General features: G+C 37.0%; 2 protein-coding genes and 1 long non-coding RNA gene across 3 annotated transcripts in view; 1 reads left to right on the plus strand and 2 right to left on the minus strand.

Annotated features, from left to right (window-relative positions):
- Positions 1-1,285: 1,285 nt before the first annotated feature.
- On the minus strand, positions 1,286-8,612 carry LOC121644878 (NAD-dependent protein deacylase sirtuin-5, mitochondrial-like). The gene is made up of 9 exons (XM_041993127.1): positions 8,524-8,612; positions 7,201-7,305; positions 6,743-6,876; positions 6,305-6,530; positions 4,654-4,741; positions 4,475-4,528; positions 2,732-2,855; positions 2,446-2,561; positions 1,286-2,201 (listed from the first exon to the last, which is right to left on the minus strand). Exons 2-9 carry the CDS (start codon positions 7,298-7,300, stop codon positions 2,129-2,131), a joined length of 915 nt encoding a protein of 304 aa, XP_041849061.1. The 5' UTR covers positions 7,301-7,305; positions 8,524-8,612; the 3' UTR covers positions 1,286-2,128.
- LOC121644879 lies at positions 3,458-3,807 on the minus strand. Its single transcript, XR_006011325.1, has 2 exons — positions 3,777-3,807; positions 3,458-3,573 (listed from the first exon to the last, which is right to left on the minus strand). It is a non-coding gene; the product is annotated as an uncharacterized LOC121644879 (long non-coding RNA).
- A 1,520-nt stretch (positions 8,613-10,132) lies between the features above and the next one.
- LOC121645030 (phosphatase and actin regulator 1-like) overlaps positions 10,133-16,401 on the plus strand; it is a 47,640-nt gene continuing 41,371 nt past the window's right edge. Inside the window, exon 1 of the mRNA XM_041993303.1 lies at positions 10,133-10,335. Within this exon, the coding sequence (XP_041849237.1) occupies positions 10,224-10,335 (112 nt within the window). The 5' untranslated portion in view covers positions 10,133-10,223. The remainder of the gene's footprint in view (positions 10,336-16,401) is intronic.

Here is a 16,401-nt window from a genome sequence, read left to right on the forward strand (position 1 = left end):
TCCACTATTCTTAAAACCAAAAATATTTAAATTCAGTAATCTGGTTAACTTTCAAACAGCCCAAATCATGTATGAAGTTACTTATTGTTAACCTACTCCCTAATAATATTCAAAAAATATTTTTTCAGAGATGGTGGGTATTACTTAAGGGAAAATTTCAATTTAAAACTTATTTGTGCTCATACAGCAATAAAAACCTTTTGTGTTTCTGTACATGGAGTTAAATTGTGGATTGAGTGGGGTGCTCAAGCAATGTCCAAGCATGCAGAAGAAGTTTGTTTATAAGGGGTTTACATTTATTAGTATATGTTTAAGTTTTATGTATATAATGTGAACATGTTAAAACATGAAGTGAACTTAGAGCAGACTTAACAGCAGACTTTTGATGTAAAATGGCATAAGAGATTAAATAAGCTCATGCTTCTTCTTGCTCCTTTAAAAATGTTTTGGTTAGCAATGTTCCATGTCATATGTAATAATTCCAGTAATATGCTAATATGTTCGAAATTAAACATTTAATAATTTAAAAATTTTAGTTTATGAGATTAGTAAATGAGCACTTTAAATCTACATTTTACACAGTACCCTATATTTTCCTTTAAAAACCAGGGTTGTATCTTTAGATTTTTTAAATATACACTACCGTTCAAAAGTTTGGGGTCACTTTGCCATGGGACGCAATAGGAAAGTGACCCCAAACTTTTGAACGGTAGTGTATAAGTAAAGTAAATCACACAACTCAAGTCAGTAGCCATATTTGTTTGGTGATGAAATGTTAAAGTCAACAGTTTTTTGAGTGAACACAACTTTTAAAAAGAAGCCCTGCCCTACTCCCCAGTGTAGCTTGCACTTCTGCTTTGGTAGTCATCTACTAAAAAAAGCCACACAATTAATATTTGTAATACTCTGTAAGAGATCAGCTGTGCAAACAGTGGTCACCTTCTGTTGACAGCTTTCCACTTCAAACTGTTTCCATTTCAGCAGCATAATGACGGAGCCAGAAACACTTCCTCAGCTCGTCTCGTCTGTAACAGCCGTGTGAGTTCACTGCCGGCCTCGGGGTTAATAAATCTGGTTTTCCTCACGCCCATGCATACTAAGAGAATAGTCTGAATGGATCCTAGCTTGTTGTGACTCAAGAACAAGAAAAAACAAACACTGGGGTAGGAAGCTAAATGCTGGCATCTACTGGTCACTCTGGGGACATACAGGCTACATCCTCTAATAAGGATAAAGGAAGACATGAATGCTCTCCTTTTAAATACACACAATCAACAAAATTTAGCATGTTTCCATGTAATGCTTTAATAACTAAGTTTTGAATAAATGCATAAGGAGCAGTAATGGAATATATGAGATATTGTCTGAAGATCATCATTTTCATTTTTGACAACTTCCATCCTCATAGTAATACATACACATTTTTAGAAGACAGTAAAAGATATAGAAATGTTTCAAATGCATCATGAATAATACATGACATGTAACCTGACCGACATATTCCACAGTGAAACCGCACAACATCAGCGCCACTATATTATGCGGATTTACCCTCTACCCTTAAGCAAACTAATACTTGACTAAATCTCTGCAACATTTGTTATTTTGCACTTAAGGTTTTAAAACAAGCTTTTGGTCAAAATTGTGTAAATTGTTTGGAAAGGCACAAGATTATGTCTCTTTATCTGTTCATTGGATATAAAGAGGAATACCATCCATTGGCACAAGAAGTAACACATTCTGTTCTATAGCATCATTTAAAGCATGTTACTAAAAATGTCACAACCTCCTGCCAACGTTGGATCTAAAATTGAAGAAGATATTTTCCTATACAAACTACATGCATAGTACAATCTCCTTCTTCTATCAAGCTCCATAACAAGTAAAAGACAAAAAACTATTCCAGCCTGATTCCAGTTAGTGAGCTAGATATTCAAGTATTAGGAGATCCATCACAAAAAAAATGTATAAAGCTAAATTATTTACAATTCTCCCTCTACCAAGAATTAACAACTAAACCGATTTTTAGACAAAAACTTGGAAAACTGTGATGAAATCCTTCAGCTTTGGATTGCATGAGACTGTATAAGAAACCAGACTGATGTCTAAAAGATTAGCCTGGTGGCTCTTAAAAAACCTCTGACTCATGCTGAGCCAAAGCTTGAGGCAGTGTAGTTCCACATGGACCCTGGAAATGGTACCTGTGAAACATCAAACACACACACACACACACACAGGAAGAAAAGGAAAACATTAAAAGGTGAAGATTTTAGGTTAGAAGGTACCATACTGGGTTGAAAACTATTTATAGGTGACTGTGAGGAAACAGTGGATGGTGCAAAATGAATGTTCTTGCATACTGCTGCCTTCTTTTGCTATCATCACTGCAAAAGTAAACAAGTGCTACAATTTTACACTCCTTCATATGGTTTATTGCTAACTTACGTAAAATATTCAGTTTTCGGTGTTGTGCTCATGTTAAACTCTGCCACTGGAACGCCTCTGGATGCAATCCGGGGTCCAAACATGGCTGCTGGGTAAACGATAGAAGATGTGCCCACCTACAAGTAAACAAGAAGAAATGATTCAAGTTTCAGCTTTAAATTATTCTGTACAATTATTACATTTCAAGATCCTTTACTAAATTCTGAAGACATACTGTAACACAAAATGGTGTGATGCAGAGGGAATAGGTGCCATGTTAGTTAAATAATTAAAAAAAAACACTCACCACCAAACAAAGATCACAGATTTCCATTTCTTTTTCCACCTTGGTCAGGATATGAGAGTCCAGAGTCTCCCCAAAAAACACCACATTGGGCCGCAACAGACCGTGGCAGTCTCTTTCGTCACACCTTGATAGAGCAAATTGCTTTTTATTACAGAAAAAAGTGCCCAAAACACAGAAACTATCACTCAATCAAGCTGTGAATCAGAACTGCTAGAAAAATTAAAGTTAAAACACAACAAATTCTTTAATGAACGCTAATGTTTGCACATCTTTCCTTTAGAAGTTACACTAACACACCACTGCCCTCAAGTGAAGGATCCCGTCATCTTCCAGTGCATATGGAAGGTTTCAGACATCATCCAGTTATACAAATTTGTCCTGTTTCAGACTCCTAATAGATTCGGTTCTTGTTTTTATTTATTTATTTTTTTGCTTGTTTGTTTTTAGATAGCTAAATAAGATGCGTAACAAAACACATTCTTAAACAGAAGTCAGTGTTTGCACATCTGTCTGTTAGAAATTTCCCTCATTTGTCCTGAAAGAAAAGTTCAAGTTCAAACAGGTATAAGCGAGGCATCAGTGCACTTTAAAGCAAGAGTTGTTGAGGCAGGTTAAAGTTCAGACATGTCCCGGGTCACTCCAGGACTTTCACAGTGCTTTCCTTAAACCCGTAGACTGCATATAAAAGATGGACGGAGCCTCTGTGACTTCACCTGTAGATTTCTGAAGAGCTGAATTAAGCTCATTGGGCAGGTTCCACCATCGCCATCTTAGCAGCGTCACATGTGTTGTTATTCCTGGAAAATCCAAAATGGGCAAAAAGGTGGAGCTGAGGGGGGTGGCTGTGAAGGTGGGGCTGGATGATAGACAACCATCAAACTCCAAGCTGCCTGTAGCTAAGCGCTAACCGAGGTAACGGTAGCTAACCAGCTAATGGAGATAGGTGGGCTAAAGCTAAAGCGTGCTGTTAGCTGGCTAAAAAACACGTTTGTGCTACACTCTCCCTTCTTGCCAAAGATATTGGATATCTGTCAATCAAAAGGACACGCCCCTAATTATGCCAAATTTCAAGATTAAATAACATCCTTCATGGAGGTAAATTTGACCTTTTAATCCTAAAATTGATTTTTTGACCAGGCTTTAAACACGTTTATTTCTGCTGTGAAGTTTGCCTTTTTAACATGGGAGTCTGTGCTCTGTTTTGGAGCCAGCCCCTAGCAGATGACGACTGAACTGCAATTTTTTGCTCTTCCGCATAGGCTTCATATTTCACTGCCGGAGGTGGCTGCTTGTTTAAACCACTCAGACGTTCTCTTGTCAGTATGCTCTGTATCACAGTCTTCATAAGATGTTATGCTCAGTGCTTGTCTAAGTACTTTTGAAAGGATTTTTGCTCAATTTTCTTTTTCCCCATCCATTTTCCTCTTTCCTTATTAGTGTTGCACCATCTATTGCAAAAATACATGACCATAGCATGATACTTGCAACACAGTGTTTGACTGCAAAAAAAAATATTTGGGCATTTTTACTAAATGAGAAAAACAAAAAAAAAAACAAAAAAAAAAAACACCAAAACATAGATTTTTGTAAAGAGTGCAAAAATCTTCAAGTACTGTGACTTTTTTTTTATTGCTGTTCAGGCTAATTATTATAATTTTTCTTCTTTATTTTAAATTCTTATTGGCAGAAAAATGTCCAAGAGTGGCTGTCTTTACCACAGAAATGAGGTGAAAGTAATCCTACCTTGGTAGTTTATCCACAGGAATCAGTGCATCAGGAACATCTGGGCCAGGTGCGCTGCACATTAACGGAACACACACATTGGGTTAAACACGTCACTCTTGCAGGGGTCAAACGGAAAAAATAGCAAAGCTAAGTCTGAACGTTTATCAGTTTTTATATATTGAAGAGGTACCGCCTACCCTTTGCCCTTTAAGGCAGCACATATGGGGCTTCGCTTGTTCACGGTCACTTGCCCACAACTCACACAGCGTGTCTCCATCAGACTGCCTGCAGCGATACAGAAAACACAGCTGTTTTTCATCTGGCCCTGTTGGGCCCACAGAAAACACTCCCTAGAATTTGTTTACAAAAAAATGACTCTTGCTCTAAATCATACCTTGTTTGAAGAAAGACTTTAGTTGAGGGGTTAAATCAAGACTGGAAACGTTTCTATTTCCCAATTTATATCAAAGCAACCATTAATTTTAACACTGGAACTTTTATTTCTTGTATTTTATTTTACTTTAGCTTGTTGTCTTCATTTAATGTCTTTTAAAAGTTTGTACTTTTTAATGTTTCTTCTGCCCCCTGTAATGCTTTTAATGTTTCATGTAAGCCATTTTGAATCATCTTGTACATGAAATGAGTACATTTATATGTATAATATGTATAATGTATATGTATATGTATAATGTATGTATGTATACATACATGTAATCTGTATAATGTATGTATGTATACATACATGTAATCTGTATAATGTATGTATGTATAATATGTTTATATTGGATCATATACATGAGATAAAACTAGATCAATATACATGGGGGCCTCATGTGTTGCAAGCAATACTCCAATCACCTGAGCTATAACACTCATGTACAATAGTGTATATAGTTGATCATTTGGCCAAAATTGTATTGCCATGAAGTCTCTTATGATTTAATAAGGTCATGAGGAGAAAACGTGTTCTGTGTCACTTCTGAAAAATGGGATTATTTTAATCAGGCAGAGGACGGTGAAAGTGCTGGTTTAAACCAGCACAATGATCTACATTTCAGTGGAGATTTTATTTATTTATATTTTATTATGAAACAAGATTGAATTTGAATTTAGTCAGTTTCTTTCTTTTTTTTGTAGGTGATGGACAACTCCTCCAGCCTTTGAAAACATTCTTTCATAAGACATCGACGAAGCTCGCAGCGAGATCTGAACTGTTTTCCAAACCAGTCACACGGTACGGCGAGGCTTCGGATGTCATCAACGACTTCACTCCTCTAAAATGATACAAGTGCGCTTCAGGAAAGTACTTCCTGGATTACTCAACACACACCCTGAAGACTCGGTGCAGTAAGTTCCATCATTGCTATGCACAATGAAAAACATTCCTAGACTGTTGGACTATTTCTCTAAACAGTTTTTCAAAGTGGTGAACCCCTCCTAATTTTTACTTCTGGAAGAATCAGCTTCTCCGATATACTCTCCTTATATCCAGCTGAGAGAATTTCCTTCATCGGATGTTCTAACCTTTCTAAAACATGACTATGGCATTAAATTCAAATCCAAAATCCTTTTTGGAAACATGGTCAGACTGACTAACTCTGTGGGCTCGTTTGTTTAAGAGATCTATGAATTAGACGTTTCAGCAACACCACTATGCTTCGGGATTAGTTGCATATCTCTAATCCCAGTGGACATATTTAACCACTAAATTTAACTCACTCAAGCAAATTACACACATGAAATTATTAGGAATCAATGCAACATAAAGCTCCCCTTAATCAAAATATGCAGAAATAATAATGTTAAGTAATGAGTATGCTGTTCTTCATAGTTCCAAATGTTTCTCACCGTGAATCTTGAGCACCTCTTTGGACCCGGCCTGTCGGTGAAAATCGTCTATGCACTGCGTGATAACGACCACAGAGCGCCCCTGCTTCTTCAGACGGGCTTCACACTCCGCTATGGCAAAATGGACAGCACTGGGTTTCTTGTCCAACACAAGCTCTCTTCTGTAATGGTAGAACTCCCAGACCCGAGACGGGGTACGAGAGAAGGCTTCTGGAGTGGCTAGGTCCTGGGGATACATCCACAAAGGGGTAATGTTTAAAGGATAAAGCGTAACATGATACGCATGTAACCTTCAGCATATTTCAAGTTAACTTCTCACTTAGGGAGGGACTTTTTATTTCTAACTTAGAGGTAACTGTTAATGTTTTCCTGAATTTAAATCCACAAATGCTAAGAAAAAAAACACTTTTTGTGTGAATTGTTATTTTGTGAAATTACCTGAGACTGCCACTTTCTCCACTTTTCATTTTCTCCCCTGAAAGTTGGTACTCCACACTCTGCACTCACACCAGCCCCAGTGATGATTGCTATGTGCTTGGCTTTGGAAAAAGCCTTGCGGAATTCAGTCATGTCTGAATAAAAACGGGAGTTTTAAAAAAGTAGAAACAAAAATAAATGGAAGTGACTTCAAATCAGGTGCCATTTAAGTGCCTTTTTTTACTTCTGCTTTTCCAAAACCCAAGGAAGTGGTCGTCTGGAAGCTACAATCTGTCAGTTAGCACTACAGTGGTGTTGCAATAACAATCACATTTTTAAAAAAATTTTTTAACTCCTTCACAGTGATCTAAAAGAGAGGTTTTTCAGAATTTTTCTGAATGATTTCCTTATGTATCGTATCTGTCAGGAAGAATGGCTATAAGCAACTCTTTAATGAACATGCAAAGCTGTAGTTTTACCTGAACTGAGTCTTCCTGTGTCAAACACTGGTCCTGTTGTCACATGTGTGGAGAACATGCGAAGCCCAAGTGAAATGGCAGCTCGATTTTGGAGAAGCATTGTTGCTACAAGACCAGATATAACATGAAGAAAAGAAAAAGGATGTAAAGGAACACAAAAATCAAATGAAAAGTTTCAGTTTTTACACATAACTTGTTTGCAATTAGATATGTTTTTTGGTTTATATTGGATGCACTGAAGCTTGAATTATATACTCAAAGCTGCAGCTAAGAATTTTTTTGTTGTTACTGTCATAGCTTCAAAACAACCATTTCAAATAACACATTAAATTGCATAAAACCTAAAAGAAAAGAGTGCAATCATTAAAAAAAGTCATGAAAACACACTGACAAAACAGAAAAAATAACATGTAAAAACAACTATCACTTTGATATTTATAAGTTTTTTCTGTTTTGTTGTGTTTTCTTAAAAGTTTTGTAATTATGGATTTGTTGTACTATAATATGGATTGCTGCAGTGTTTTGTAAAATGTTATAATTTTAGTTTTTCTTTTTTCTTTTTGTACAACTTGTTTAATTATTATGTGTTTTATATATTGTTTTAAAGTTTTGCACCTTTGGGTCATCTTAACTGTTGCTACAATCAACACAATATAAGACTGTAAAAATACATTCAATGCAACAAGTTCATTTAGGGAACCCAGACTAGGTTTTATATGTAACATGATGTTGCAACAAAACTGAGACAGTCTTGAGCTTATTTACACTGATAAGGTCAGGAATGGGCACACACAGACAATTTTACAAATAGAAGTTAACTGTAGAATAAGAAGAAAAAATCCACAGAAACACTATTATTATTTAGAACAAGTCAGATGCGTTCAAACAGTAGGCCAATTCTTCTTTATAGCTCAGGGATTACACTTCGCTTAATCTCTGGTTTAAAAGCTGGAGGTATTCAGCTTGCTTGCACGATCCCTGTTTGCACCCTCTGTTTCTGTACTTAATTTTTTTGTCTCTTTCATTTGAGATAACTAACAAGCTGTCTCCTACACAAATATATTGCCATAAAATGTATCTATACTTTGTGTAAATGTGTGAAAACACAACCAAAACTGCGAACATAATCTAAGTGTACACTGGGCTCCTTTAAAATCGTGAACTACGTGACTGCTGCCAAGAATCAAACCTAGTCGTGCTTGCTGTCACATAAGCATAAAGTACCCCGCGTAAACAAACTGCTTTTTTTTTATCTTTTTACATTGTATTAACTAAAGGAAACTTAGATACATGAATTTACACCTGCGTTTCTAATGTACATACCTCGTTGTGTAATGTTCTTTTTGTCCGAGTTCAAAACCACGCCGTATGTGCTTGTTTACCTGGAAGTCTGTCATTAACAACAGTGGCCGTAAATGAACTACACTGTCGTAAAGCGGGCGTTGGGTAACGATGGATGCTTGGGTCGCGCCATCTAGCGGAAGATCTTCGTAACTGCTGTTCATTCGGGAAGACTCATTCATTTTCCTCAACCCACTGATTGAGAGGGCGGGAGTTGGACTGTAACCAAGTACTGTAGGACAAAGCCGGGGAGTTTGAATCCAAATTTTATTCTTCAACTTTCTAAAATATTGACTTTAATGTTTGTGGTGTCTGGACATTTTTTTCAGTATGCTACTTGGTTTCATAAAATAAATAAATAAAAATAAAAAAATAACATTAACTATGGTAACATATATGGTGTTACAGGTCAGCTTTGCTTCAAGAAACTTTTCAGCACTTTTTTCCCCTTCAGTTTCTTAAAGCAAGAATGCTTCTTTTTTCTGACATTGGCATAAACAGCTCAAAACATGTTTTTGATGTCATTGTGACGGCAAACCTTCTGATTCCAGGGGTCATTTTGATGACATCTGCAGTAGCTGACTTGTAATATGAGGTACTGACTTCCAACAGATTTTACCATCTTTGGATTTGGATCTTTAGGGAGCAGCAACTTCACTAACAATAACCTCCTCTCCACACTCATCAGATGTGTCTTCTGGATGATACTCCTCATTGTCTTCCTCCTCAGAAAGCCACTCATCTGTATATCGCTTGTTTGCTTATTTTCACCAAAGATATTACCCAGAACTTGACTCACTGAAAATGTTGCAAATTGGAAATGTGCACCAAGTCAATGCTGGACATGCCCAGCCGTGTTTGTTTTGTTTTTGTGCAGGTAAACAGGAAAACAACACAAAAAGTGAATCCTCAAAAGCTCAAATGATTGGGAAAGGAGCAGACTGTCAGTGTGTTGGATGACAGTGGCTCTAATCATTGCTTTATAATTTTAGTTTTACAACGGGGTCAAAAAAGACCCTAATCCACAATGGCTACAATTTTAACAAGAGCATCTTTATATATATATATATATATATATATGTGTGTGTGTGTGTGTGTGTGTGTGTGTGTGTGTACTCTTATTGTTTTATTATTTGTTTGTACAGCGTCCTTGGGTGCCCTGAAAGGCGCTTTAAATAAAATGTATCATTATTATTATTATTATTATTATTATATATAATGCCCTTGTTATGAAAAATGCCCTTGTTAAAATTATAGCCATTGTGTTGTTAGGTGTTAGGATCGTTTTTGACCCAGTATATATATTCCATTGTGTAATATTCTGAATATGTCTGATTATAACATATTTGGCGGGTGTGAGCAGCAAGCTGATGCAAAATAGAACTTGTTCTTGTTTCGTTTGGGACAGTTTCTCCATATCATTATGGAAATTGTGTGTAATTTCCTTTCACCGTATAACCATTCTACATCTAACCAACGCCTCTCTCTCTCTCTCTCTCTCTCTCACACACACACACACACGCACACACGCACGCACCCTCTCCCTTTCCAGCGCGCGCGCGCGTGTGTGTGAACTGCCTCTTTCCCTTCATCAATAGCTGCCTCCCAGCGTGTGAGTGGCCGTGTGGTTCTCCTTCTGCCCCAGTCGGCCAGCAGTCATCACTGGACTCTGGGTTAAATTGATGGCGACTATTCCAGCCAGCAGCACAGACCGAAGACCGATAAGGAGACTACGCTCTAAGAGCGATACCCCATACCTCGTTGAAGCCCGACTTTCCTTCAACCTGCGGACAGGTAAGGACGCATACCCATCCTGCTCTCAGATCTGCTGTTAGAAGATTCTGGTGTCGGATTGGATGGGCTGGGTGCGATTATGCTAAAATATGCTGGTGTTGCTGTTGTCCTTGTGGACTTGTATAGTTTTACTCGGGGGTTAATTTTCCTAAAAAGCTTCAGACATTCTTGCAAGACAGAAGATAATGTAACTGAAATGTTACGCAACTTTGTAGACTACGCTTTGGGTTGCTGGCTTGTTTAGCGTAAAAAAAAATAATAATAATAATAAAATAATAATGTATGAGTTAAGAAGTTAAACTGGATTTGCTTGAACACCGCTCTTGTGAATTTTGATTCCGTCAGATTTGGTAATTCAACGCACTTACATAATATGAAGAAGCTCCAACGTGATCTTTCGTAGCTCAAGCTTTGGTCGTGTTTGTGGAGCACAGCATCGAAATGAACATCCGGTTTGTTACTGTTTTTTCTCACATTTTAATCACAGTTTTTCATACTGTGATAGATTACGCGATGATGCTCTGGTTAACCGCTCCATCACCATGTGTGTTGCATCCACTGTTACCATGGCGACTTGGCTGGCTGAGTCAACGAGATTCAGATCTTTTGCACTACGGTATAAATGAGACACACACTGCATCCAACAATCTGTGATTTAATGATAGCCCTGCCATTCCTATGAACTCTTAATGAGCTGTGATATTTGTGCCTCATTTACAATGTGCTTATCTCTCATTAGTCTCACTCACTGTGGGGATCAGTGTGCCCATGTCTGACAAAAGATTTAATTCTAGCTACTGTACTTGCTGTCTTGACTCTGAAACACAAAATTCTAAACAACCATAAAGCGCTGCTACCACTATACATATGATCATCCCACAATATCAGCTTGCTGGAGTCACGCCCATCATCCAGCAGTAAAATTTATGAGATGAATACCATACTGAAATGTAAGAATGTTGTCCATGTATAGCTCCCATATAAATATATAAAATACACAGACACACACACACACACACACACACACACACACACACACACACACACACACACACACACACACACACATATACACACACATATATATATATACATATATATATATATGTGTTTTTTTTTAAAACAAATCTCAATATCATCATTCACACTCTCTCCTAGGAATAATTTATAATCACCAATTAATCTAACATGTATGTCTTTGGATGATGGGAGGAAGCCGGAGCACCAGGATCCACAAATAAAGGTGGAGAACATACAAATTCCACACAGTAATTCACTGTTCGAACCCCTCCTCAGCCAAGTCTTGAACCAGCAAACTTCTTGTTGTGAGGCCGTGGTGGTGTGATGTTTAGTGCCGCGTATGTGCTGTATGTATCTTGTAATTTGCCAGTTGATAAAAGATGACTTGAGGATTCTAAGAAAGCAGGATGTTTTCTCATTCTAAAATCTTTTGTTAGTATTTGTATATTAAGAATTTTGTGGCAAAATATCTTGTTAGAGCTTTGTTAATATATCTATAAAAAACAGATTTAAAGAGCTGTGTAGCAAATTGATTAATAAACTAATATTTCATCATATATTGTATTATATGGTCTTAACAGAAGGACAAAATGCAGAGCGTATGTTATCTCGAAACCAGACAGTCTATGGGCTTTTGTGCAGCTGCTCATTTAGCTGTTTTGACAGTTTCCATGTGTACAGTGTGAGCCCAGCCACTATACTGAAAAGGCATGTTTTCTTGGATGAATGAATGAAAAGACTATTCTAAAATACTGTGCTAGTGCCTGTGAGCATTTGGCCTTTGGAGACAAGCTTGTTGTGGATGACAGCAGACTGTCATTTGTTTCTATAATCCTGTTCCTCCCTACTGTACAACAAGCTCATACAAAGCACAAGTATGGTACGGGGGCGATTTGTACAACAGCTCAGCTGACTCACTTCCACCTGAAGAAGTGGAGCAGATTTTAGCTTGCTTATTGCCAAGGAAACCAAAAGCCTTGTGGTTGTGTGCTGAGGTTCTTAATAATGATAAATAACCAGGCTGCTGAGGATGCAAAACAAGAACTAAGTAATTATCTCTGTGTATTTCATGACCAGCCAACTGCTTTGCTTTCTCTTTGTTGTTTCTTTTTTTGTCTTCTCATTACAATGTTCTTAAAACATGAATAACAATGAAGGCCTTCATGAAGTGTGGAAAACTGTGAAAAGATCTAATTTGGTTTATGTTTTTTTTTTTATCTCTACAAGTTATGTCTGAACCAATGTTTTTAACAATGAACTGGATCTTTATAAAATGCAGAAAATTGGCTTTCGTTAGCCAACATAATCAGGCTATACTAAAGACACTACCATGCTGAATGTTATTACATATTTTTGTTTAATAATGGAGAAAATCTATATAGTTTGCTCATATATGGATATGTCATACCTGTGAGGTCTCAATCTTTATGTCAACTTTGATTTTTATAGCTGAAGCAGACAAACAGCACATACCCTGCGGGCTTTTATTGGAATCAGAGGGCATGGATTTATTTCTCTGGCCTGTTTAGAGTTGGCACTGAACTCATTTGCTCCACAGTTAAATTACTTTACACAGTGTCACAAAGACATAACAACATACTATAATGGCATCATTTACTGCACATCTTTCAACCACTGTGTCATCTGCAAAAAAAAAAAAAAATCCTTTAACAGACTAAGGTGAAATTGGGTGGTTGGGATGGTTGTATCGAACTGTTGTGAAGCTAAATATCATTAGCAATGACAAACACATACATGAATAAACACAAAAAAACATCTAGAACTGACAGTGTTTGTGGAACAACAGCTTGCTAAGGATGTATGGACATGTGATCAGTTCACTGTGCATTTTGCTTAGCTCAGAATAAATGTCCATAAACATAAATTCCTTGTCAGTGCAATGTGCATGCGTTTCCTGCTGACACAGCATTTGTATGGTTGGAGGAGACCGTCTGCTTACTTTTATTTGTCCATCATTCAGAAGCTTAACTCAGCAGCAGTCCTGTCTCATTTCTGTCTGCAGATTCATGCTTCACACAAGAAATTCAGCCCATTATCACGAACATGCCTCTGCCACAGACATTTGCATCTTTGCACTTTCAAACATTTTTGTTTACATGATAAAAAAAACAAAAAAAACAAAAAAAAAACTCTTCACTCTGTCCATCCTTTCTCTAGATAAAACTAATGGATCTGCAATTGTGAGATACAGTAACCCCAGTGAATGCTGAATTATTAGTGCAGCTATATCTGAATTTGATAGCATTTGGGTTGTGTATTTTGCATACTCATGACTTGTGGTTTTAAAGAGGAAACATTTAATTACTTTTTTGTTAATTTATTTTATTTTTTCTTTATTTTTTTTTTAATTGTGCCAAAAATAGTGGCATCAAGGACTGAGGAAACTTTGCACTCTCATTAGGGGAGCAATTTTTCAATCCTAATGAAATATTGCCCAAACTAAAGCACTTCTTTAGCATCTAATTTACTAAGACATTTTACTTAACTCACAAAATCACAACCAGTCAATATGATGGGAAACTAACCATTAGAGCTATAAGCACATTAATGGTCATAAATCAATTCAAAAGTCATCATCATATAGACTTCAGTATAAATAAACCTCTTTGTAACCTGCAGGCCAATGTATGTAATGAGTCTGTGGTTCTCATACTGTGTTTGGTATGAGTGCATTAACGTTAATGTGCCAGTAAAGAACACAACATTAGACAAAATAGAAAAAACCAAGAGTAGAACCATATTACAGAAAACACAATAACATAAGCAACACCTTAGAATTCACAAAAATACAGAAAATGCACTGACATTGAGGAGAATCTGGTCAAAACACATATCAAGAAAACAAAACATGTAAAAAAAAGAAAAAGAAAACAGGCAATATAATTTTACAAAACAGAAATAAATGTTGTGGTTTGAAATGTGTTTTATTATTCTATTGCATTTCCTCCAGCGCTGATATGTTATTCGAGGCCACTTTTGTAATCTATGAAAAAACAGCAAGTTTTCCACACAATGTTTTTCCCACCATATCAGATTTTTAAGAGGTCTATAACAATCATATGGCATACCATAATCTGTAATGACTTTAACTCTCTTTACAATTTGTGATGCTTTTATGCAACTCACTGTCTTAAGACACGTGTCAACTTTAGAGTTTTTAAATGTTTCTGTTTGATGAGCTCCACATTTGCTGTACACCAGCTGTGCCAAACAGCTGAATCTTGTGAGGGGATGCCAGTAGCTGGAGCTTCCTCCATCATGCTCGACCCGCATGCAAATAGACAAAGCTGAAGCCAAAACATAGCTGCACTGCAGATGGACAGTTAGCACAATGCTTTGTTTGCCTATACCCAACATGCATACACTGCATTAAAATTTAAACATGTTGATAGTATTTTAATGTTGCACATAAATATGCAAAGAGATGCAGTTTGAACATTACATAAATCAGATTTGTATGTTAAGATCTGGCATTGTGTTGCAGCTATATATAAGATATACACACACACACACACACACACACACACACACACACACACACACATATATATATGTATATATATATATATATATATATATATATATATATATATATATATATATATATATATATATAAAAAACTCATTCACCTCCCACCCCTCCCTGCTCTCTCTCTGTTGCAGTTCCAGCGCATAGCAAGCACTGCTGTCCAAAAGAGAACAATCAATACACCCCAGATGCATGGTGGGACATGGCAAATTTCTGCTGCAGAGCATTGTGTGCCAGCTGACGATTCACAATATGTCAGAGAAACGCTTTACACAGATGCATAGGGATATGGGGATATTAAAGCTTCTCTAAGAGGAATGTGCACAGAAATCTTGCATTATCTTTTCCAGCACAGCACAGCATTTAGAAATGATTTATATTCACCTTCATGGGAGGTCTGGTCAGATTTTCCAGTTTTGAATAATATACAAAAGGCAAGTGAAGGTGGCTGTAAGGAAAAGAACAAGCAGTGTTTGCAATCCCCGGTTTAAACAGTTAGTCATTTTTCTCAAAGGGAAAGAGAATTTCTGATTATGTTGCTGGGCTGGAGCTGGTGCAGAGGTTAATGAATGGGTAATGTTAGCTGTTTGCAGTGACACTATGGGCTATTAGCTAATGTTTTAAAACAGTGACAATTAGCAGCAGTAGATTTATGTCAGTTCTCAGTCTTTGTCAATTTATCTCCATTTGAAAGCCCTCATCCTAATCTCTAAAACACATGCACATGGCAGACATTTGAGACTATATGAGAGAAAAACAGCACTGCATATGATTAGAAAAAACAGAATAATATGTCAAGCATCCAGTTTCCCTCGCTTGGCTGCAAATTGGCCTTCTTGTGCTGAAGCATCTTGGGTTTAAATAAAACACGAGATGGAAAATCAGAGCATAAAATAGCAACAGTATATCCTAGACTCTTACTGGATGCTCCTGCTGCATAAAATTTCCATTGACCATCAGTGTCACCTGGTCTGAACACCTGCCAACCTCTGTAGCAAGATGGTTTTAAAGAGGAAAAAGAGGCAGCTGTTTTATTATGAGAGCCTGCTGGAAGCTGTATCTCCCCCTCCTTCTCTCAGTCACACTTGGAAGTGCTAGAAAGGGTTCTGGCTGTGATTTGCTTTCTATATGCCAGATGAGAAATAAACGCCCTTTTCAAAAGCCTCCCAACTGAATAAAGCTGCATGATGATGTGCTTATGGGTCATATTTATAGTAAGTGTAGATTTACATCGAGCAGAGAGGGGTGAAGATTCCACTGCAATATGAAAGGCAGCGTGGCCAAGGAATTATTGTAGTAGAGAAGAGAGCTCTGCCTGAATCACTGTTACGCTCAAATGCTGCTTCTACAGAATTTAAAGCAACATACAACTTATTCATTTGGGGGAATAAAATTAAAATGCTTCAGGGGATAGGTGGATTAAATGGCCCATATCTACAGTGAAGATAAAATTTATATTCTCTGCAAATACTGCCACGCAGCATAAGCTTCCATCC

Source organism: Melanotaenia boesemani, chromosome 8 (assembly GCF_017639745.1).
Source record: "Melanotaenia boesemani isolate fMelBoe1 chromosome 8, fMelBoe1.pri, whole genome shotgun sequence".
Taxonomy (NCBI): Eukaryota; Metazoa; Chordata; class Actinopteri; order Atheriniformes; family Melanotaeniidae; genus Melanotaenia; species Melanotaenia boesemani.

Excerpts from the sequence above, each read along its gene's own strand:
- LOC121644878 (XM_041993127.1), bottom strand. The coding sequence starts at position 7,300 with ATGCTTCTCCAAAATCGAGCTGCCATTTCACTTGGGCTTCGCATGTTC. Across the intron at positions 6,877-7,200 it reads CACAGGAAGACTCAGTTCAG|ACATGACTGAATTCCGCAAG; the intron begins GTAAAACTACAG and ends GTTTTTATTCAG. Across the intron at positions 6,531-6,742 it reads GGAGAAAGTGGCAGTCTCAG|GACCTAGCCACTCCAGAAGC; the intron begins GTAATTTCACAA and ends ATGTATCCCCAG.